General features: G+C 43.3%; 1 protein-coding gene across 3 annotated transcripts in view; it reads right to left on the bottom strand.

Annotated features, from left to right (window-relative positions):
• Positions 1-25,233, bottom strand: part of ME3 (malic enzyme 3) — a 142,325-nt gene that overhangs the window by 18,714 nt on the left and 98,378 nt on the right. For all 3 annotated transcript variants that reach the window (XM_083796472.1, XM_083796471.1, XM_083796473.1), the window contains exons 4-6: positions 19,659-19,734; positions 14,476-14,637; positions 10,497-10,600 (exon numbers count right to left, since the gene is read on the bottom strand). In XM_083796472.1, coding sequence (XP_083652598.1) covers positions 10,497-10,600; positions 14,476-14,637; positions 19,659-19,734 — 342 coding nt within the window. The remainder of the gene's footprint in view (positions 1-10,496; positions 10,601-14,475; positions 14,638-19,658; positions 19,735-25,233) is intronic.

The raw sequence follows: 25,233 nt of genomic DNA, 5'->3' as shown, positions 1-25,233 counted from the left end.
CATCCAGTAGCAAGCTCTTTGAACTAGTCTAAATGGAAAATAGAAGTAGGTAAGTAACAGTTCTGGAGATGCCTCTTTCTCCACATTCTCTGTGAATGCAGTCTAAAACAACCACCTTAAATTTAGGCATCTGACTTTAAGCACCTAAATTAGGAGAGATGCCCCCATCTCCATGTTATCAAATCATCACAGCTGGTTAGGAAGATCTTAAATATATGTTATGTACCCTAGGTCACTGACTTATCATGCTTTCTACTGCAATGCTTTGGTTTCCTTCAAAGCCTCTAATTTCTTTCCTGATCTTCTCTAAAGAAATTTCCCTGCTGCATCCCACATGGATAGTATCCAAGTGGTCCCCTCGCACTTCAGGATGGAATGAAATATACTGGTCACTCTCACTCCTTCGTCATATTTTTAAATATGAAAACTGTAATTTAACAGAACTGGTTTTGTAAAGTTATCGTGCTTCACTGAAAGAATTGTAGTTTCCATTAAGAAACCCAAATTAATAACTTCTAGTTGAAGAAGTCGTTTTTAGTGAGGTATGGTTTTGCCTAACCAGTCAGGAAATTTTGCTCTGTTTAACTTGTGAGATCTGATACGAATGCAGCCCCACTTAATACACACCTATGCATTTACAACTTTCTTGCTATCTATAGGTGCAGGATGCCTCTTTATAGAAAAAGTGATTGTAAAGTGAATATTTGAAGAGGGATTTCTGAAGATCCCCTCCACCACATTTAAGTATCCTTAAATTTGTAGCTACAGCTGAGTGGTCCTGCAGTGCGATCTTGCAAACTTCGCTGTTGGAGGAGGCTCCTGAGGTCGGTCAGTTCAGTTTGCTGCCAGCACACAGAGGTTCTTCTATGCTTCTACTAACGCTTGTGACTCATCTCCTAACTTCCAGCTCAGAGCCTGAAGGAGGGTTTGAAGCCAGAAGCAGCAGGTCACATCAGGCCTGAATGTTTTCCAGCCCAGGAAAGACATGGCCAGCTAAGGTTGGCTCCCTTCAATAATTTGATCTTGTCTCTCAGTGACTCATCCCCTCTAGAGCATGATTTCATCTTCTTGGCATCCTGGACATTGGCATTCAAATATGCTAGATCTAATTGCCCTTTATCTGAAAGGAAAGCTCCAGTGGAGACTATCAGCATTTCACATGGACAAGGTACATTGAAACACAGCAAGTGCTTTTGTCCTGTCTGGTTTCTTCCAACTCCCAACTCTTTTCCCCCACTTTCAAAATAGGAAGGTTTAGTTTTTGACTTTCTGATTTTGGAATCAAGTCTGTTCATATGTGCAGATCCCTTGGGATCTCTGCAGTCCTATGTCTCCTAGTGGAACTGGAGCTTTCCACTCAGCTTGAGAAATTCTTATCTTTGCTGTGAGTAATTCTTATCTTTTCTTATCAGGCTGTGGAAAGGGAAGCTTGGTCAATTAATTTCTATACCTCTCTGACAGAGGTGGTTTTGAAGGAATTCAGGCACACTGGATATAAATCAAGAGATACTATAACAGCAAAATGTTTTACAGACACTAAATATCATCCAGGTTGATGTCTTAAGCCCCTTCTTCCCCTACACATTTTTCAGCAAAAATGAGATCTTTGGAGTTACAAGTTTTTCAGATAAAACTCTCAGTATAATTCCTCTCTAAAAACAGTTCCTCACTTCTCTCCTCACTCTATCATGGCTACAATAGCATTAATATGGAAACTTGTAACTGGTGGCATTACAAGGTCATTATTTCCTACAGTTACCTTGTCTCCTGCCTCACTGTTGGCTGTCAGACAACCATCCATGGACCCTGTTCTCTACCCTCCCTGGAATTAATTTAGTCATTTTTTTAGAAATGGAAACGAGAAGATGTACTTTGTCAGTTCTTCCTCATTAAAAAAATAAAAAGTGAAAAATTGAAAGTCTTTCACAGTAAAGTTCATGATTCTATCTCATTCGTTTGTGTATTTTTGGGGTTTGTGCCAGAAATAACTATGACCCAAATTCTGGATTTCACACCCATACCTTGCAAAAACCTTCCTGTAAAAATAGCCTCACTGAGAAATGGAATGGTCCTATACATTAATTTTAGTCTGATCTCCAAAGCTTGCCAAATAGATTTTGCACAAACAAGATTTTTAATGAAATAATATATTATTGATAAAAATTGTGGTATAAGACTGTCACCCTGACAACAAATGATTCTAGGAGCCAAACACATACAATGGTACAAGTATGTTGTAAAAATTACTACCTGAAACTCTTTATTATGAAATTATTCCATTTCCTGGAAAATAAGTATAGGATTCGTGCCTTGTTTATCACTGCACTGTTGTTCTGACACTGTTACTATCCACTTAGAGCTATGCTGAAGCTCTGGGCTATGCTAACTCAAAAGATGCTGTTAGTAAAGTCTGTATCCCCTGTAGAGGATGACACACAGCTCTCTTGGAAGAGCAGAAGTATAGAACAAAGGAGTGTGAATCCCAGAAGTGGGAGGCAGATGTTTTCCTGATGACACTGCTTTTAGCTTCTTTATTCAAGAGAGTTCTCAATTGCCTGAACAATCTCATTATGCAACTTGCTTCTTTAATCCTCATTTGTACATACCTCTTCGAGTTCATCCAGCCTCATTATAAACCATGAGGCCACAGAATAAAGAAATCATGAGGCTGCAGTTGCAATCTGAGAAGCATCTGACTGAATTGCACAAGTCAGAACTTCAAGGGTGGCCTGAGGACCTGTGCAGCACGTTTGCCAACCAGTATGAGAAGGGTTTTTTTATTCACTGCGAATAAGGACTATAAAACATTCCTACATATATATGCATATATATGAAAGATACTTGCAAGAAGGTCCAGTTCCTTTATGGAAAGAATCACAGGAAGGGCATTCCAAGTCTCATCTGAATTTATCATTTTATAGCACCACTTCCACTCATTCATGATGTAAGGCATTTGCTTTGATTCACTGCAACTCCTACTCAGTCTTGTATAAATCTAGGCAGAGAAGAGCCAAAATGTCTTTGCCCTTGTCCTTGACATTTTATTACTGCTGCTTGATCGGCCAAAGTTCTGATTTCCAAGAACACTGAAATTTTCTGTAAAAGAGCCCATCATCATGCTTGGGAAGTAATCAGCAGTCAGGACTGGAAAACCAAAATCCACACAAACAAATTCAACAGCACTAGCACCCGAGTCTGGCCAGTGTCCTGAGGCCATTCTCACTGTAAAATTGTTACTGCGACCCTTGGCAGGCTTTTGGGCTGACCAGCACTGTTCTGCCATACAATTCCTGATCACAGGTTAGGGATGGGTTTAGTCAGGCACCTACTGAAGAAATAGCATGCCTGTGGCTTTATAGAGGTAAGAGAGCTAAGCAGCATGGCTACGAGCTGCAAGCACTAAGCACCAGAATATGAGCTGTGGCCTCTCTTTGTTTTACCAGCAGAGATGCAGATAGCAAAGAAGTAGCTCAGAAGTGGGCAAAGCACTTCCCTCATTCAGCTCCCGCCAGGATCGAGCTCTGCTCCTGGAGAAGATGAAGGCAGTGACTCAAGAATCTGCATTGCCCTTGTGCATGAGTGGGAAGCACCCCTGCACTTCAGCAGTGTTACGGGGGCTTCCCTGAGCATGCCCCAGCAGGGCAGAAACAGGGTCGTGGGCCAGCTTGGACATCCAGAAAAAAGGCAAGTCATTTCCATAAGGTCTTTGCAAAAGGAGTTTTCACAGAGTGGAAAAAAAACTAGGCTTGTCCCATATCACGACAAGGGTGATCCTGACAGAACAGGATATGCTTTTATCTACATTAGAAATGGAGATGGAACCAGCAGTCCCAAATAAGCAAACACTGGTGCCTAGCTAAGAAGAGGCTTAGAAGGAAAAAGTACTTTTGTTCATTCCACATAAAAATGGTGCAAAGTCTAATATCATTCTTCCTATCAGAGACCCCATTCCTTTTCCCTGCTGAGTATGCTGAGAGCGGCAGCTCTGGGGTGGTTTTGTGCTCTTTGCGTTAGGCAGGCTAGACAAAAGCATACGTATGCCCCAGAAGGCTCAGCCTTTTCTAGTGTCATTCATGCCTGGGAAATCTCACTTCAGGATTGCACTGTTTGCATATTTGCATGCGTTTCTGGCCAAGAAGAGGAAACCCAGATAGGTGAAGAGACAACAGAGAGACAGGTTTACTGCTTGGAGGCACGGGGCCAGGCAAGTGCACTGCTGGTTCAGGAGGAGCTTGTCTCTTACAGGATGTAAACAGATTTAGTGTCAGAAAAAGCCTTTCATTTTTCAGTCTTCCATATAACTGAGAGGAAGACAAGTTTTCCCTTAAGAAATGACAATGAAAACTAAAATTTTGGTAAATTAAAGTTGACCTTCTGGTTCTGAAACCATTGAAAAAAAAAACCACCTTCAAACCCTCACTTAATACCGTGATGTGATTTAATAGCACCATTTATATCACCCATTAAACAGTTCTAAAAGTGCTAAAGGGAGAAGAGAGAAATTAGAAAACATGATCTGTTCTGTTACTTGAAAAGTTATTTGTTTAAACAGAATTGTTTCAAAAAAATGTTTTGAAAAGAAATGGCATGAGTCAGGTTTGTGGATTGCCACGTTAATCACAGCGCAGGGAAAGCTGGACCTGAAGATCCACATTACGAGGTCACGACTGCAGATGTAGCAGTTATGACAGTTGTCAGAGTGAGACAAAAATGCAGTTGATTTTATGCTAGAACGCGAGGTTATGAGCCAACAGATGGGAATTTTGCAAAACCAGATCAACCGCAGCCAACAGAAAATTTAGAGCTGTAGTTGCTGGGTTTAGAAATTCCGTGCCAGAGAGCTGCATCACAAACCAACAGGAACTATCTCCTTGGGCTGCACAATATTTCTAATACTGGGTAGGAGTCTCGCCAGCTTTCTGCCAACATAAACACAGCCACGCTCTGAGGCAAAGAGCCTGCTGTGGATTCAGTCAGTGCTAAATCAATGAAAGTGACCCTTGAAACACAAAGATAGCAGGAAATCCCTGAATCTCGGATTACTGGAAGCTGGGGAGTATGCCAAGGATGTACTATTGCATGCATGCCTGTTCTTAGTCATATCCCTGGGCATCTGCTATCAGCTACTGCTAGAGAGAGGATATAGGGCAAGACTGAGCCAAGCTCCATCACAAAGCTCTTGGAAAAAAAATCTGGAAAAATCATGGTCAACATTCATTATATTCCTTTAAACAACGACAAAAAAAAACAAACAACCTATCTTTTGCAGAGCGTGTCTCACAGTTTCCAAGCACTAAGACCAGCACTAATGGCTGCTACACTACTCTTGTGCTTTTATGATAAACGACTTCAGGTTCCTTGCACCGGGTCTGAGAAAAGGCTGCAGCTGGAGGTACAAAGCTTCCTGGGGACAGGGCACAAGCAGGGGAAATGACTGTGTTAGTGCTGACCCCCAGACGTAGCCCTGAGCTACCTCTGACAGTCAGCAAGGAACAGAGCCTCACCACCTGCCTCACACCCAGACAGATCTTCTCCAGCTACATCCTTCTAAGCCAGCTGTGGTGAATCTGGCTCAGGTGAAAAATCACAGACAGAAAGCCCAGAGCAGAGAGCTTTTCAATGTCTGTAACTGCATTATCCCAAAGGATTTGCAGGCAAGATGTTAAAGTCTGTTACAGCAGGGATCCTATAGCAGCGTGTCTGCGAGCTCAACTGTTTCTCAGTAGCAGAAAACCAAGCTAATAAAATCTAAATATTTTTCTTTGGCCAAAGGCAGATCACAGAAGCTGGCTGATGAGTTCATCCCACGCCAAGGCAGGACAGCAGGGTTGGCTCTTCCCATCGCCACCACCTCTCCCTTTTGGATGGTGGCAGAGTCCCTCTGGCTACATAGACAAGGAGACAGATGGACAAGGAGAATATCCACTGCCTCCACGAAGTCTGGAGTTGCTCTACACCATCAGCTCTTCCAAGGCACTGGTGACAGCACGCAGGTCTCCTAGCAGACACAGATGCTGAGGGGCTTTAGGTGTCAGCAATATTACACAAGAGCTCTGTGAAGGCCAGTGGTGCCTTGTCTTTCATGATCAGTTATCCGAATGAACTACAGCACTTGAATAAACAACACGGGGGAACAGATACTGGTGATTTTGTTTCTGAAAGGTGCTGGTGAATCTGTGATCCAAGTCTCACTGGAGAACTGCTGAAACAGAGGTGGCTTGCTGTGGAGCAAGCTCTGCTTGTTGGAGAGCACAGTGACCTGACTTGGTATGTGTGTGGTAAAAGTACTGGGAAGGGACTGGACAAAGAGAAATCAGGCACAGGACAAACACAGGGAAAAACAAACTCAGCAGAGCTATTTTCTCTCCTTCTTCTCCCATTTTGAGAAGCCGAACGCTTGATCTGATGTCTTCTGTGCTTTGCCATATGGCAGAGGCTGATAAAAGAGAGTGTTTCTGTCTCCCCGGTCACCCTGTTAATAAGTGCTGATGGGAAAGGAAACGGGAGTGAAGTTATGACACCTTAATGAGGCTTCTGCACCATGGTTTGCCGCAGCGTGGAAGCGCCTCTCGCAGCCTCAGGCTGCGTGCTCAACATCCGTCAGCGGATGGAGGCTGGAGCCTGAGGACAGGACGTCCGTTGTCACCTCTGGCCACTTGGAGCCACCAAGCTGCACTGTTCCTGTACGATGAGACTACAGAAGCAGTGACTGGAATAAGGCAGAAAGTCTTACATCAGATAAGGAATTGGTCTATACCAGTTCCCACACCGGTTAAGGAGAAAAAGAGAGGAAGGAAAGAAATCTCCAGTGGTAGTTTGCTTTGAAAGAGAGTCTGAGGATTAAAGAACACTGTTACTGAAGAGGCTGGGCAGAAGCTCTACAGAGCACAGAGAGTATGTCCCAGCACAGCAGCAACTCTCATGGCATTTTCATTTCGACCTTAATTTGCTCATATATGCAGTCCCCAGAAATTCCGTGGGTTACTTTGATATGATCCTTGGACACGTTACATGAATATTATTCCAGCCAGAAAAAATGTACCAGTTCAAGAATGAGACTGACTTACCTTTTACCATGGTAACTGAGAAGAAGGAAAACAGAAGTAGTGTATTTTCCCATACAAACCCTATTACTCATTGCGAGAAAACAGCAATTTGTCAGTCTGTTTCATTCAGTCATGGGCTAGGTTCAATGGGCCAAATTTTGCATGTGGTTGCCTCCCAAGAGGAGCATAATTTGGAGCTCTTATTAGAAAGCTCAGTCATTTTATGCATTTTAGGTGAAAGAGTAATGAATGGAGATGTAGGCACCATAAAAATGCAGAAATTTATCCATGTGTTTCAGGAAGAGCTTTTATTTCTAAAACTGCCCAGAAGCCACAGTTTATTTCAACATACTGTAAGCACTAATTCTGAAGCCTCTGATGCACTCCTTGTTTCATTATTAGGTGGCTATTATGAGACCAGAAGCCATTTCTTCTAACTGTAGGGGTCTCCAGCTACAGAAATTTGACATCTGCTTAATATTATTATTCCATTAGAACAGTAACTCTTCAATCCCCTGGCATTCTTGTGGGCTCAGACACATTCCACTTCAGTGACAAATGTCCCCTGAGCCAGCAGTGATTTGGCAGGGTGGGAAGTGCTCATGCAAAGGAACTGACAAATGGTTTCCACGAGAATTTGAAGTATCCTCTGGAAATAGTCTGAATCTCTGTGTGAACACCAAGCTGAAAAGGAACCCCCCAGACTGCAAGAGATTTGTGGTAATCCAAAAGAGAAGAAGGAAAGATATGACTGAATTCCCAAATAACTGAATTTGTGTGTGACATCATAGACTTACATGTGAAATCAGAGCAGACCAAAGACCACAGCAGTTCATGCTCGCAGGTTTCCTCACACATGGAACAATGCTACAGTAGAGAAGCACATTTTTGCCCTTCTGAGCAATTTCTCCTCCCTTTTGTAACAAAAGTGAGAGCTCCTACTGTGTTGCATCCAGTCATTCCAGCAGAAACTTGAGACCAAATGAATCTGTTTCAGAAAAGTTGGCTGATAGCAGGCTGATAGCAGTAATATTCATCAGCCCAGAGCTCACAAAAGATCACGCTCCAACAATGCTTTAAAGTATGCTGGTGGTCAGGATGATAGTACAGGTTAATGGCTCCTTTCACAGGAGCATCTCCAAATACTTTACGGATGTGGAATTTTCCAGCCCCACTTTGTAGATAACTTTTTGGGGGCTTGCTGTGTTCAGACAAGTCATCCTGGCTGAGAGAAATAGAAAGGCTGGGACAGAGGCCCCGGAAACTTGATTCTCAGTACTCGGATGAAATGATTAGACAAGAAATCACTTCCTCAAAAGATAGGAGCTCACTATTTCATGGGTGAGTGTCTTCTCCTTTCAATGTGAAGATTAGCTCATGTAAACTAAACACAGGAAAATAACAGCCAATCCTTCTCTTCCAGCAGTAAGCACAGAAGAGGCAAATTGTCTTTCTGGCCCTCTCACTGACATCACAGAAGTAGGTACAACCAGTTCAGCATTTAATGTCACAAGTTTAAATCTCAGAGCCATATTTCTGCTGGCTGAGACCACAACCTGGGTCCTCATTTCATCATTCCCATTCCATCAGCAGCAATGACACTGCAATACCCCTGTGGTCTCCTGGCCAGAAGGAAGTGGGACAGTTTCCTTGGTGGATTAATTTTAATTAGTGATTACAATAAAAACAGGAAAAGAAAAAAAAAAACGAAGAAAAAATGAAACAAATCAATCTTGACAACTCTTAAATCTTTTCTACTTCTAGAGCCTCCTGTAATTTCTCAATTGTGTTTTACCAGTTTTCTAGCCTCCACAAATTTTTCCCCCTGAATACTCCACAAGTTTCTAATGTAAAACTGCACTGCAATGAACTGACATTTAAGTCAAGCTTTCTTATCAAATAAAAAGGAGGACAAACTGGAATACAGGCATGAAATTCTCTCCTATGCAATCATCCTTAGGTATTCTGAACCCAACAGGCAGAGCAGTGTTGCTGTGTTTATGCTCACAGATATAGGAGCTACAGCAGGGGCCAACTGGGACTATCTTCGCACAGTATGGGGCACCTGCAGCTGGGAAGGGTGATGTACTGGCCTGCTGTTATATGGGACATGTCTACACCATGCTGCTGAGCAGCAAAGGAGAGACTCGTGTCCTAACAGCAGCATTGCACATGCACAGTGTGCAGCACAACGCTGTCTGGAGCTACCACATCAACAGATGCTGAAATTCTCCATGACACACTCTCAAACTTGGTTCGTCAGCTGTGACTGAATCATCCTCAGCATTGCAGCCCCTTGTTTCCTACATCCCCCCATGCACAGACAGCTAGGCAGTTGGATCGTACGTAAATATATGCTTCTCAGTGGACAGGAAGGTGCTGTCATTAGACACTGGACATTGTGTCTCCTAACTCAAGGGAGTGACACATGTGCCACCCACTCCCTTCCATTTATGCAGGAACACACACATGCAGCTGTTCGGAGACACAGAAAGAGAAAAGATCAAACACAGCTCCTTCAGCTGGCAAGACAAGACCCTACAATATATGGACGTGCAGCAGCCCATGAATCAGGTGCAGGCTCTGCTCTCTGCCACTCCTCATCAGTGTCATCTTGTCATCTGCTGCTTTAGGAAAGGCTGCTCAGGAGCTTGGGGTTTTCCGATCATTATTATTTTCTCCTTAAAGAGTTGTTCCCAACTTCCTTCTTACGGAAATGCCTCCAGATAGTCATACAGATTTTAATGTATTTTCATTTTTTCCCGAAAGAGGAAATCAATGCAGTGCAAGAGGTGCACATACAGCATTGAGGTGTAGCTCTGCTCTTTCCACATCAAACTCCCTGCTACAGCAGAAACCCCACATCCCTGCTAGTCAGTAAGAGGAAATATGCACTCAGTCTGTCTCAGCGTTAAAAAGACAATGTTTATAAACCTGGCCTCCTCACTCCACAGACTTAAATGCCAGCAGGGAAGCTGCTATTTTTGCTAAGTGACAGACAGGCTGTCTGTAGGCTCACGCAGACATCGTCACGAGGAGTAACACGACATTTCCAATTAGAAGATTTCCTTCACAATGGTGAGAGCTAGACACTTCCTGTACAAAATGTAAACAAACCGAAGTTTAGATTCTGCCTGTGCTGAATGAGTCTCATAAATGCATGATGGAGACCAGATACAGCCCACAGGGCGTATGTTTGACACCTCTGGCCTATATGGACAGGAAATGGTTATAAATAGTCAGTCCCATTTCAGTTCTCCAAAGACATAAATAATTTTGACACAGAGTGCTCAAGCACAAAGAGTCATTTGTAGACCACCCAGGAGATTTGCATTTAAATGACCTTTCTTTGCTTGTACAATCAATTACACTAATGTTTATTTCAAGAGTTGCAACATTTGTTCTTAAATGGAAGCAGCTCAGAGAAGCCATGTATATAATCCCACTTACTTGTTGGTAACCGCCTGCATAAACTCATCAATCAGTTCGTCGTATTGTTTCCCACGAACCCTCTTGTGTTTCAGTCCAATATAGAGTGGATCACTCAGGAGAGCCTAGGACACAAAGCAATTCTGTTGACAGCGTCTCTTCCACGGCTGGATGGAGATTTATGTACCAGCTTACCCAAAAAATTTGCCTGTTGCAGTCATATTAATTTTACTCACTTTGCAGTGAAGGCAAGTTCACATCGATTCTCCTGAGCAGAAAGCGTTTCTGTAAGAAGCAAGCTGCGCTGTGGACTATCTTTTTGTGGAAATAAAATCGGAGGCATTTAATGCTTCTTGACTGCAGTAGGAGACGAGGCTCTGCATCCCCAAAACAGCACTACCAAGACTCCCTGCTGAGGTGTCTCATGCCCACTGTAAAAAGCTGATCTTGTGTGGGGGTGTTCGCTGTTCAGTCAGCACTCGATTTTGCACTGAAGGTTACCAGGAAAGGTGCTGGCCATAAACAGTACTTTGAGCAATGATGATTGCCTGAAGTAACCTGAAATGACAAGTGTCATGTAGGCCTCTGGGTGGGCCTCTAGCCCAGAGCTGGCCAGAACCCGTGATCAGATGCCAAGATGTTCCACAGCCTTTCACCTAGCTAGCACTCGGCTCCAGTTATCTGCAGGTGTCAGTCAGGAAAGGGTATTTTCATACCAGATTAGTTTATTTTTCAGTGCCTGCCGTGAATACAAAACCAGGCCGCTCCTCCAGCCAGCCCACCAGGTGGTAAGTCAGGACCCCTAAGCCATCTAAAAAGGACTGCCTCAGCATGGAAACTGCACATATTTCGGGAAAAATCACAGGACAAGCGGCAGGAGACAGGTGGGCCAACACCTTGGTTTGTCACTTGCAAAACAACTCAATTTCCCTTCTGATTTCAGGAACTGAATCATAAATACGAGAAGGGGATGAGCCACCACAAACCTATTGTCCTGCAGCCGTATGCGCCCCAAATATTGGCAGGTGGGCTAAAATTAGATCTGTTTTTACAGCCACAGCTGTTTTCCTTTAGAAGGAAATATGAAAGAGGTTTTCCTCTGAGTTTGGTACTTTAACTCTTCAGGGCCATGAAACAGAGCAGACCTTGAGCATCACTTTGCTGACTGTTCCTTTGGTACCATGGGCCTGTTCATGGGGTACAAAAGGGTCTCTTAGGCAAGGTGAGAAACGCCAAGCTCCGAAAAGACCGATTTGCTGAAAGAGTTTACAAAGTATTATGGACTGTCAGAAAGACAAGCTCGGGATTGTTGCTGGAAATGTAGTATGACTGCTACATTTACTCCATTCTACCTGAGATGCCTGTGTTAGCAAGACAGTCACCCTAGGCTCACCCTATATTAATAGTCAGAGATGAACAGGATGAATGCCTACAGGAGGTGCCGATTTCTACGCTGATAAATGGGTTTATTCATGGAGCAGGGTGTTGCTAAGATGTGCTGAGGGTTGGGTTAGGCTGGGTGTATGCACATGAGAAAGTCATTAAACGAATAAACAAATTACTTGTATTGTGAGTAAATACATTGTTTACATTGCTAGAAAACAGCAACTTCTACACTGCAATCCCAACTGTGAAAACTGCTTCCACAGAGAAGTTCCTGGTCACAAGCTGCACATAACCTTGGGCAGAATGAAAGTGCCCAAGCCCCAGAGACTGATTCTGGGAGTCCCTTTCTCTGAAACTAGTTGACTTTTGGAGATGTCTAAGAAATTGCTGGTGCCCCTTTGGATTTTAGTGGTCCCTCCCCAGATGCTGTAATAGAAACAGATGGTTACGTATGGTCAGGAGCTTCCCATGGGTGGGGAAGCACTTACACCCAGGTCCGTCTGGAGGAGAGCTCCAGCTGGGAGGCTCAGAGCATGCCAGCACTTGGTGGTGTAGACCAGTATGGAGGAGGAGGAAGAGATGAAAAGATCACTCTCAGTAAGTTTGCAGACAACGCCAAGTTAGGCGCCGGTGTTCATCTGCTCAACGGTAGGAGAACTCTGCAGAGGGATCTGGATAGGCTGGACCGATGGGTTGAGGCCGACAGTATGAGGTTCGAGAAGGCAAAATGCTGGGTCCTGCCCTTGGGGCAAAACAACCCCATGCAGCGCCACAGGCTGGGGGAAGAGTGGCTGGAAAGCTGCTTGTCGGGAAGGGACCTGGGGGTAGTGGTCGATAGCTGGATGAGTACGAAGCAGTGGTGTGCTCAGGTGGGCAAGAAGGCCGGCAGCATCCTGGCTTGTATCAGAAATAGCATGGCCAGGAGGACCAGAGAGGTGATTGTCCTTCTGTGGCTCTGGTGAGCCACACCTTGAGCACTGTGTTCAGCTTGGTGTCCCCCACTACAAGAAGGACATTGAGACGCTGGAGTGTGTCCGAAGAAGGGCAACAAAGCTGGTGAGGGGTCTGGAGAACAAGTCTTACGAGGAGCGGCTGAGGGAGGTGGGATTGTTCAGCCTGGAGAAGAGGAGGCTCAGGGGAGACCTTACTGTACTTTACAGTTACCTTAAAGGAGGTTGTAGAGAGGTGGGGATTGGGCTCTTCTCCCAAACACCATGTGATAAGCTGAGGGGAAATAGCCTGAAGTTGCACTGGGGTGGTTTGGTTTGGATATTAGGAGAAATTTCTTTACTGAAAGGGTTGTGCAGCATTGGAACAGGCTGCCCAGGGAAGTGGCTGAGTCACCATCCCTGGAAGTCTTCAGGAAAGGTGTAGATTAGAGCTTAGTAGCATGGTTTAGTGGTGGACGTTGGTACTAGGTTAAAGGTTGGACTAGATCTTAGAGGTCTTTCCCAACCTGATTGATTCTATCATTCTGTGATTCTAAAGAGTCAAGCTGAAGTACAATGCGCTACTGACTGGAAATTCCAAAAAGAGAATTCCTGCTTTAGCCTCAGAAGGTCCAAACTCTGAGATCCAACTTTTCAGGAAAGACTATGGATCAGGCTGAGATGGGTACACCCTGTACTCCACCAGTCTATGGCAGGCCACTGTATCAGAGGGATAAAATAGATTTGGGTCCAAGGACTGCAAAGGTAATTGGGAATCTCATCCTAGATGTCATCTATGGTTACTGATTTTTCTTTCTTTCTATTCAATGTCCAGTGCAAGACACATGGGGCTGGAGTTAAAGACATACATAAAATCTAGCTTTCCAGCAAGCACAGGTTTATCTGAAAACACCAGGCACTCATGCTAACATCTTTCTTCATACACAAGCTTAAAGCTTTTACCCCCCAGATTTTTTATTTCTCTCCAGAAACATGTGTTTGGTTTACTTGGGGTCAAGTGAGGCACAAGTACATTTTACATCAGTGGACAAAGTCTGGCCATCACAAATAACTATAGGATATTCATTAAAAAAAAATACATCCTCCCAGATGTCCATTCTGGCATTGCTAAAATGTTGCACTTCAGCCTTTCTGAGCCAGAGTCATAAGGCAAAAATCTGCAAACAGATGGAGTCCTCCTGTCTGGTTATCATGTGTAGTAAAATGTGCAATCTGACAAAACACTGAAATTAATCATTCCCAAACCACCCAGCAGGGATTCTCTATTTTCTGGCATATAGTCATCTCTATGTAGACAAGGGTATCTGTCTATTTTCTCACAATTACCACAAGAAGAATAAATCTTGATCTTCCTGCCCGAAATCTTTTAACTCACATTGCCGTACTGAAAGGTGGAGCTGATCCTTCAGCTCCAACTGGCAACACTCTTCTCACCAGGGGACCATAAGGCTATTCAGCGTTCATTGCAGTTCCCCGTAAGAGCAAAAGTTTCTCAAGTATCAAACAGGAATGCAACCTGGTCACTTCCCTGCAGTGCTGGTCTAGCCATCATCTCATCTTGGATGTTTCTGGCTTTGTCTCCACATTTAGGGAACTGGCCTCAGTCAAGTATTAATCTCGATTCCTTCTCCCCCATCAGATTTATGAAAAACTGTAAGTCTTACCTCATTGTCTGTGCCAACATCCAGCAGGACAGGGAGACACTGTTGTGGGTGAACTCCACCACAAGCTGTGTACAAAGCAAGCTTTCCCACAGGGATACCCATGCCATAACTTCCTAGATCTCCTAAACCGAGAATCCTCTCTCCATCTGTCACCACGATAGCCTAGGAGGATGAAAAGAGAGTGGTGTATGGTGTTGCCAAGGCTTAATCAGCAAAAATAGCTCTACTGTCTTCACGACAATGCCATTTTGCAGTTGTATCGTGCAGTGGGTATTTGCTCCTTCTACATGACACCACGTAAATTGGCTGTCAGTGACACAGGGCTGGTCATTTTGGGGTGGAGACAACGTGGCCGATGGGTAGCTGCTCTCAGTGTGGCAGAGCAGCATCTCTGCTTGCCAACACTTCAACCCACGGGTAGCAGAACCCACCCGGCATGGCTCTTTCTGCATCCTCACCTGTACAACCAGGAGCTGCGCAAAACATATCTGGCCTTGATGGCCTCTCCTTTTTTTTTTTTTTTCTGGAAAAAGAGCCCTGTACAAAAGTGTTCCTTTGTTCCATAGCCTTCTGTTATTCTCACTACTGCATCATTTCTTTGTGACAAGAGGGAAAAAAAAAGCATGCTTAATGATGTCCAAATTAGAAGCCCAAAGCTGAGCTGTTCAACCCACCCTGTACAGCACGGGGACCTTAGCAGACAAATGACCAAGCAGATTTCACTTAGCTTCACAAATTTTAGGCTAACTACTCTAATTGTCAGTTTTGTCCCTAGGGTCAGGCACTTCTTTGGGCAATTCTGAAATGCACTAAGAGCAGGAAGATACTGGAGTCCAGTCCCTCTGTGGGAGAAAAGCTGCAAAGAGCCCAGCAAACTTCCACTTCCATCACTGTCCCAGCACTTCAAAGAACAGGGCACTCACATCAAATGGACTGTGGGCAACTCTAGTGCACAGTCTAGCTTGGGTTTCAAAGAGGACGATACAGAGATTTTTTTTTTATTTGCTGATGAGCAATGTTAATGTTAAACTGAACACACATGCATGTGCTTTAGTAAGAAATAAGAGAATGGGGGATCAGCAGCTATCTCAACAGAGGTACTTCCTTTTTGGGTGGGGATAATAAAGATGTGTTCAGCGCTGGGATGGAACAGCATTGCCTTGTTTAGGAATGGAATAAATCTCCTTATGGACTTTTCTGTTTCAGGGTGAAGCATATTGATTTATTTTAGCCTCCTTTCCCTGCATATTTCAGATGATTAAAGGGAGGAGCCATGGAAGGACTTAAACTTTTGCACTGTGGATTTACAATGAACAATCGGATGCTTTTATTCAACATAAACTATACACACCTCCCTAGGCTATTTTCTCCCTCAACCTAAACCGCTGTTTGTAACAGGAGAAGAGAATTACATTACATTACATAGTTAACGAGTAAGCCTGAGGATAAACTATAAATACACAGGACACACATCTATTCTGCTTTTTACATTTATTTTGCCCTTTAGCAAAAAAACCACTCCGGTAGTTTCAGGGTGGTAATGTGCACGATGCATTCCAGGGCTGTAGTGTACGTAGTAATAGCGACAACCAATATGTAATAAGGGTTATTTTGAAATGTTCCTCCTACACGCTGAATATTTGTTGTTGTCTTGTTGCCAGTCCCTTGTCACTAGGAGCGAGAATTCCTGAAGGTAAATGAAAATTCAATGTAAAGACTATTAAAACTAGAACGACTATATACACCTATCAGGCCAGAGGCTGAACAATCCCTGCCACAGGGAATTCACAGTCATGACAGTGATACACATAATTACTCCATTTGGGGATGTTTTCCTATTTGTTTTTCTTTCTGAGTCAAGTGTTAGTCAGTGATGGGAAAGTCTCTTTTTGGGTGTACTCCATCTGTTTTTGGGTGTGCGCTCAGTTCCTTACCACACCCTGGGTGCAATTGGGACTGGAAAGCAGTACTGGGAATAGCAAAAGCAGCAAGCACAGGCACTGCTACAGGTTTATCCAGAAACTGATGCAAATTACATGAAAAGGAGTCAAAATTCTAACTATGCAGATTTTTTGTACTATTTTTTTATATTAAGTTATAGTGAACCAAAATATTTCTCTGGAGCACAGATTCCCTTTCATCCAAATAAATAAGCGTTTTCAGGCAAGCCTAAAAACTTCTCCATAGCACTTATATTCTCTATTGGTCCCAAAGATCTCCAAGGTAACACTGAAAAATACAGGAGCAACATTTGCGTTGCTGCCTGTGTCAGAGAGGGGAAACTGGATTCACATTTGTTTGTGGTTCTTTGGATTTAAAAAACAGAAAAAAAACAGAAAAAAAAAAGCAAAGCTTCGGTGGATACCTGATGCACAAGCACATTAAAATAATGTTTTTGATTGCTCTTGTGATCAAAACTCAACAAACTCAAAACAAAAAAAAAATTAATCTCTGCCTGGGCAGGACAGACCCCAGTAACTGAACCACTGGTTTACCACTTAGGAACTTGCTTTCTACTTCCAGCTGTGCTAAAAATTTTCCTGATTACTGCAGCCAAATCTTTGGCTGAAACTTAGGTGTGCATTCAAGTCAATCATCTAACTAGTTTTTTAAGCTTCTTTCATAGTTGATGGGGAGAGATGGAAGCCTCCAGGGTGCATCTCATCCCTCTGCTTTGGGAAGGGGCAAAAGGAGCATTTCCCTTTGAAGATGCTCATCTCCCTCTTCATTGATCACTGAAGTACTAACAAGTGGAGATTAGGCACCAGGTCTTCAGGCAGTCGATGTTAACTGATATGGCTCTGGACCATAGGCTGGGTGATCCAGAGCACTACGCTGATCTCCAAGCTGCTGAGGCAATGCCAAAAGGTGCCGCTGCTGGCATTCCCACTTCTGTGCACTGATTGCACGAGGACAACTTTCCCAGCATGAACCTATACTCTGCTTTGAGTGTGCCAACAGAAAACACTATGTAGAAAGATAAGTGTGAGTAGCCTTGTATAGCAGTAATCCTGTATGGGACTCAAGACGGTGAGTGTGCTTTTCAGGGGAACACCCTACGGAAAGGAAGGAAGGAAGGAAGGAAGGAAGGAAGGAAGGAAGGAAGGAAGGAAGGAAGGAAGGAAGGAAGGAAGGAAGGAAGGAAGGAAGGAGGGAGGGAAGGAAGGAAGGAAGGAAGGAAGGAAGGTCAATCCAATGGCTTGTAAGGCAGCACACTTGTCTTGGAATAGGACGTTTATAGATTATCCTCAGTTTGAGGTGGTTTGAACCCATTTCCCAGGAGAGCATCCTACCACAATGCTATCCTGTATGATTCCCTGCATTCCTCCTGCTCTAGTTGGGCCATGGTGCAGAAAAGAGTACAAGATTAATGAACCAGAGGGAAAACCAACAAGGGGAGGCACTGATAAGGTCTGCCCACATTTTATCCAATGTTTCTTCATGGACAGATTCATTAGCAACCCTGGAAGACACACACAAAAAAACACTCTCCCACATTAATATGCTCAGAAATGGCTTCTTGTTCATTCCACTTCTGTCCCTTTGATTCTTTCACAGCAGCCCAGCTACAATAGTAGGGGTAGGGGTGGGGCACATCAGAGCTTGGCCGAGGCTTTGCTAAGCTCAACAGAGAACTATTCCAGCACTTCCAGGCAGAAGACTCAGATATATAACTTAGATTTCCCATTGCCACAGTAAATGCTATTGCCATGAAGCTCTAAAGAACCACGAAGGAAAAAGTGAGGCAGCATCTCCAGATGTTTCTTCACTGTCTTTAATGGCACTTGCTGCTAGTGTTCCACATGGTCTGAGCCTGTTTAAAAATCGTGTTCCTCCGGGGTCTTAGGTGCAGTTCAGGTACCTCCCTACTTATCTGAAAATCTCGAGTGTTTAAATGCCTGCTAGTTCAGGCATGGAGTATTCTCCGTACAAACACACAGGGAACCCTGTGGTCCAAAACACAGATAGTGATGTAATTAGCTACCTTTGTAGTCTGGCAAATTCAGAAAGTAGATAGTCTGAATCTCCTTCATGGACTACTGCCTTTCCTATAGTCTGGTTTGGGTGCCAGAGAGCGATGTTTCAACAATAGTCTAATCTTTGTGTGCCAGTTTCCCCATCTGCAAAAACATACCTATTGGCCATAATGAGTTGTGCTCTCAATCCTGATCAGAAACAAATGGAAATACTGAGATTTTTGGACAGAGCAAGGACAAAATATCTAGTTTGCATTTGTTCTCTGTGGTTCCAAAGACAACAAATAGGATTATATTTTCTGGAAACATGTTAAATTTCTTTCTTTCTTTTCTTTCTTTCTTTCTTTCTTTCTTTCTTTCTTTCTTTCTTTCTTTCTTTCTTTCTTTCTTTCTTTCTTTCTTTCTTTCTTTTCTTCCTTCCTTCCTTCCTTCCTTCCTTCCTTCCTTTCATTCTTTCTTTCTTTCTTTCTTTCTTTCTTTCTTTTTCTTAGAAATGGAATATGCTTGCAAGATTTTCACTGCTTCCAAACTTTCTTCCTGGAAGAAACAGCTTACTGATAGGAGACTGAACCTCTGTCAATAGCCAGGGAAATTCCCAAGCACATGTACTTTCAAACTGATGGAAGGAGGCGATTGGCATGACCTGTCTTAAGTGTTGACTTCATTTTATGCCAGGGACTTGCCCAGCCCTGAGCCCTAGAGAAAAACACTTCACAAGATCACTTGTTAGGTGGGGTGTCAGTAATTTCTTCAGCTGCTGGATATCAAACGTTATTTGCAAAGTTGGCAGTGTTCTGGATGCTGCATGACTCATTGGGTTTGGGAAGAATCCTACAAGCAAGTCAGTTACAGAAATATCTTAAAGAGCTTTGTATATCTAACAAGTTGTGAGTTAGCCACAGCATTCTTCAACACTTCTATCTTAAATCTTCACTAAGGCCTTGATTCTGTATGAATTTATTATCATGCACGCTGTTTTTTTGACCAAGGTCCTGCTACCTTTAATAAAGATATTCTTGACTACATGCACATGACAGATTCTCTTAGGTCCAACCACTAGCCTGGAAACTCTTCGAGGCAGGGAAGACTTTTTATCTTGTCCTTTCAAATAGGCAATTCTGCAATAATTCCAAATGGTTCCATTCAATATCCATTTTGCACCCAACTTCTTTGAATTTCCCAGCCCATAGAAGACACGCCACATACCTTAATATTTTCTTCAGGCCAAGAGTTAAGCATTGTTGCAATATGGCCTTTGTCATGGATGGTGATAAACAACCCCCTAGGGAAGAAACAAAAAAAAAGAAAGAAAAACACTTGTAATAAAATTAGAAACTCCAAGAAAAAATAGAACAGGTGAAACTCAAAAATTCAAGGAAATGAGCTACAGAGCACAAAAACAGGCTATTCGCTTGCATGGAAAGGAGACAAGAGATTGCCAGTACGAAGTTTAATTCTCATTTCAGAACCCCAAGGCTCAAAACCCTTAATGGTAACTTTACTCAACAGCCACTGGTGTTGCACATTTCACCCTTGTGAAATGTCATGTTCTGGGGAGCAAACTCTGCCTTAGTTCAGAAGAGCTTTCTTGTTAAAACAGTTCTGATAACTATAAGGGAGCCCGATGATTTTACCTCAAGCCTTCTTATACATTCTTTCATGAGGAGCTTATTGTTGGCAGTTCAAACAGTTGAAGTGTCATCCTTCTCACCCAGCTACCAATATCAGCAACTGCAGAGCTAGACATTTTGGGTCCCCTCTCTAGTCAACTGAGCTCCAAAAATTTGTTAGCCCTTCTGGAGTTTGACCACCTGGCCTATATGAGAGATGGATCCAGGATGGAGCTGAATCATGTTCCAGAAATACAGAAATTGCTCCAGAATACAGTCTGTATCAACAGACTGTATCGGGAGTCCAAATGACATCTTTTGGTATTAACAACTATACTGTAAGGAACTAAAGTTAAATCCAGCCTGAGCCAGTCTAAAGCACAGACCCTCTGGGTCTGGCGTTCTCACCAAGCCTTTGCCAAACTATGCCAGATGATCTCAGAGAAATCTGTTTTGCTCCTAGCAACTGTATCCCTTTTTGATCTTTGTCTCAAGGGACTGTAAACATGTCAAGGAAAGGTTGGCTTGCCGTGTTAATCTAGCCTGAGCTTGATAAGTAGCTGTGGCCTTGGGGCTACGTCTGCAGATACCTTAAAAAGGGCTCATATTTAAGAAGTGGAGACAGTGACTGTCTATAACACAGGCTTGGTACTTATATATGACTTCACTCGGTAACACAATCCATACCTCCATTGTCACGGCAAAATCAGTTGTCACTGTGAACCCATGTAATGTGAACATTCTGACCACATCAAACTTACCCTTGCAACACCATATTTTTCCTGAATATCTCACCCCAATTTTTGATACTTGCATTCACCTATTGAAAAACACCCAAAATTATGAGAAATGAAACAGAAAAATAAATCTTTGGATGAAGCCTCAGTACGAAGTATCAGCACTGGCAATAGCATACTTGATTGCACTAAGACTAAACATTTCTCAACAAAAAGGTCATCATTGTTTAAATGAAAATGCCTTCTTTTTAACAAAATTCACAACTAGAAGACAGCATTCTTGGAACATGCTTTAGACTTGTGGCTTACTTTTCTCCTCTTTGCTGTTATTACCAAAAATAGTATCCTTACCAGGGATTCTTCCAATACCCAAGATAGTATTATTCACATTAACTGATCTCTGCTCAGATACTTTGAGATTTTTTGATGCTCCGTTTTAGCAGTGCTAACCCCAAAGCAGCAGCCTCCTCCATATGTGTCTCAGGGTAAATTGCTTATGTTGCTCATCAGCACAAATCAGGGGCTTTAACTTGATGACTCCTCTTGGCAGGCCGAGGCACAGATTTTACTTGCCTTGTTATCTGCTCACAAAAGCAGGAGTTGTGCTGGTGATTAGCATTGCGTTGGAAAGCAGCTGGAACAATGGAGAAATGCGTTTTTGCTGCTTACACGTCCCTACTATTGTTCAGCCCCTGTAAGTTCAGATCAGGTCACAGTTTGGGGTTCTAAAGTGAAATGTGAGCTAGTAAAAGTCTTATTTTTAGAGAAGACGATTGAAAACAACTTCCATTGTAAGTCGCTGTGAGTGATGAATAAACAAACATCATTGGGCTACTCTCTCTGGCATGGACTTCTCCCATACGACTCTTCCAGGAGGGCAGATATCTTCCCACGGTCAATTGTGGGAATCCTAATGAAAAAGCCTTTTTCTTTGAAAAGAAGAAAAATAAAAGTGCTGACTTCAACACTGATCAAGTCACAATCACAGAGAAAGATCAGAAATGCAAAAAAGGAAAGTAATGGTTCATTTATTCAGCATAAAATAAACAGTTAAATCTGTGCCCAGTAACCAATGAGCTAATCACATACGCATGGCCTATCTCAAAGGCATTATTCACAGATGTTAATCTTCATAAACAAGGGGTGCTGTATTGCTGCCATCCACGTTTTGAGGAGTTATTAACCAAGACTTGAAAGCACAAATTAGTAACATAATTGCAGATACTTCAAGTTATGACATGCTTGTAAAAAGAATGGTATGATTTCAATAAGCATTTTCCATACATAACAAAGACATTTCTTACTTAGTTGTCTAGCTGTGTGCCTCACACATTCAGATTGCTTCAGTACTGCCATGAGTCCACCAGCTATTCAACCTCAGGAAGACACTCACCGCGCACAGTAGAAGCTGAAATCCAACTGTTTGCCCACCACCAGGTTAACAGTGGCAGTTTCACACAAAGTAGAGAGGGCAAATGCCCACTGCCTCAGAAGAGCCCCTGACTCTGTTTCCTTGGGAGGACAGTGGGACGGTTTCCAGTCCTGCTGGACCAAGGAGAAGAGAGTCTGGGTCTTCTAAAGCCTGAAGACTGCTCTGTGTTGCTCAGGAGAAGGGCCCTGTCTGCTATCACCATGGCATGTTTTGCCTGAGGAAGGACTGGCCTGGCTTCGACAGCCGAATTGGTGGCTGAGAACCAAGCATGGAGAGGCACCCCTCTCAGAATTTCCATTCCCTTTCTTAATATTATGTTTATTTGATGTTAAGCAGGACCCTCCATTGAGCATGCTGGCTTTCATGGACCCTTTTCTGGAAACAAAATGGCTATGACATATTTTGACTCTGCATTTAGGCCGCGACATGGACCAGGTTCTCAGTCCTAGCTGCTTTTCTCTGCAGTCACATGCATGGAGCAGTTCAGAAGAAAAACTACTCCTTGTTTTACTCCGGGCAAAATTGGATGGGTTAATTTAGACTAACAATTAACACACTAATGGCACTACCAGCTTTGGAAGGGAAGCTTCTAGGAGCAGAAAGGGGCATCCATCAGGGGAACGTGACGTCTCTCACTGACACAACCGCATGGGGAACTGGGCACAGCCTCATATATTCCTTCATCACTGAACCAGAGAGCCAAAGGCCCGGTTTCAACAAAACACAAAAGTTTCCAGTGCCTCTAGGCACCCAGCTGGAGCACATTCCTGAAGCTGCTCCAGGCTCTCTGGCCTCCACTTGGTGTTCAGGCATTCAGAAGGTGACTCTGGTAGTGGTGAGCTGGAAGATGCAGGCACTATGAAATAACAACTCTGACAGCCAGCTCAGCGAGCTCACCGTGTTTTTAAGAGGATGGCAGAGGCACATGTCAGATTTTAGTCAAAAAGTGACTTCTTGTGTCCAGGGGTCATAGGTAAGTCCTCATTCTGAGTGAGTCCCAAAAGAGTCATGCTCGCCCACCTGACAGCAATGGTTACCCACAGAGATGAGCTGGCCAACTTATCCACTGCAGTAAGATGTATGAAATTGGCTGAGGGTTAATCTTTCCAAAAATCCCTCCTGCAAGCCAGGCAGAAGGAATAAACAAGCTGTGCAAGCTGAACTCAGCAAAAGGTTTGCTGATGACTGAATAAGGAAGAGTAGCAGCCAGGTTTCTCTCATGGGTACATAGTTTATAGGAGAGGTAACAGGAGCAAAAGCTTATCTGTGCCTCGAAGGACAGCAGGTAGAGCTCTAAATACTGAGAGAGACAGGCTGGTCCATGTGGACCACTAGTAAATAAGAAACATTCAAGTGGAAAGAAAATCAATTAACTTGATTTTCTTTTACTGAGGAAAAGATGCAGGCTAAGCATTCTGAAGAAAGAATGCAAACCAAACAGATTCTGCCTTTACCACCGTATCTTCTCCATCTCTCTTGGGATTATGTTTGATAAAATGCTTCAGAGAAATGAAAAGTCAGCAAGGCTGTTTCACTTGAATCCATCTGAGATTCAGTAAAAATGATTCAATTAAAATAAAATCCTAAAAAGGTAAGTGGTTTCAATCAAGTCACATAACATGGGCACTGTGTGAGGTGCACAAACATCCTAGTTTTCCAGCCCTGAAAACTCACCTGTGCCAAGGAACTTGCCATTTTACATGGATTTAGCCATTCTCCCTTAGAGAAGAAGCTATGTGTACGGCCAGCTGGAAGCCAGACACACATGTAAAGGGCTAAAAATACAAGAAATAGTAAAAATGAACTGTCCCAGCAATGTCAAGCCAGAATGTACAAACTGTACCGCTATTTCTGGCTAAAGGGTAGCCTTCGTGGAGCTGTTACCTTTGTGGTGGTAATTCAGAGTGCTTTGCTCTGCATTCATTAGGGTTTTAGAGCTCCAGTCTTCTTTTTTTTTCCATTAACATCACTGGTTTCACTACAGCCTTCCTTAGTTATGGTGGAAGTCAGACTAGATTTCATTGTGCCTCTGAGCACATCTGAAAGGTTCCAGGAAACCTCAAGGAATGTTACAACTTCTTAATTTGTCTCTGAAACAATTCTGTATGGATTTCAGCAAGTCAAGTCAAGCTGCCTGAACTGGACTGCTGGATGCTGCAGACTGCTGACCATCACTGCAGAATTTGTCAGAGGGGTTGGATACGTTCACCCATACCACACGACACTTTTTCTCATGCCTAAATCAGAGATTTATTTTCCTTTCTGGTTTTGTTCTGGCTGCATGGAAGTGCTCCAGGAATTATAAAGCTACACAGCTTACCATGCACACAAGTTGAAGAATCCTGCTGTAAGGGTTGAATCTTGGCAATCCTGATGGCATTATGAAAGATCCACAGTGAAGACAATCCCAGAACTGCAAGGCTCATTTTAGAAAGAGTTCAGGGACAAGGGAGACAGGACAGATGGAGACAGACAAGGATGCAATGCCAGACACTGGTGGTAGCTTTTTAGAATAACATTCATTTCTTTTAGACATTTTGGAAGGAGCAAATTTTAACATGTTTCAGGTATTAAGAAACAGAAATACTCTGTAATGCTTTCATTCAATGAGAGCTTACTTCTTCAAAAAGGCAAAGTAGCATTCCCCTTTCTGATCTTCACGGTTAGCAATGCTGCATTGTGAGCTATTTCTCCTTAGAAGAAACAGCGTGTGGTGGAGCCAGGAGTGTTATCTCTAAAGCACTATTGTTTATTAACAGAGAATGTGCAAAGCTTCATTTCCCAAAACACAGAGGGGAGTGAAAAAGCTTATGCAACTTATTTCCTCACAGCTCCAAATCTCTCCTCATTTTCTACCCAAAAGTCTCTCTCTCCTTTTTCTTCAGCAACTGCTCCTGCTTCTGCGGCTGTGCTTGCAGCCCTCCTGGTGTTGCCTCTTCCCACTTTTCTAGCCTACTGCTGCCTCTGACATGTAATCAAACAGAAATCCACTGCAATCCATG

Source organism: Anser anser (assembly GCF_964211835.1).
Source record: "Anser anser genome assembly, chromosome: 1".
Taxonomy (NCBI): domain Eukaryota; kingdom Metazoa; phylum Chordata; class Aves; order Anseriformes; family Anatidae; genus Anser; species Anser anser.
Note: the sequence above shows the minus strand (reverse complement) of the source record. Positions and strands in the feature narration are given on the sequence as shown.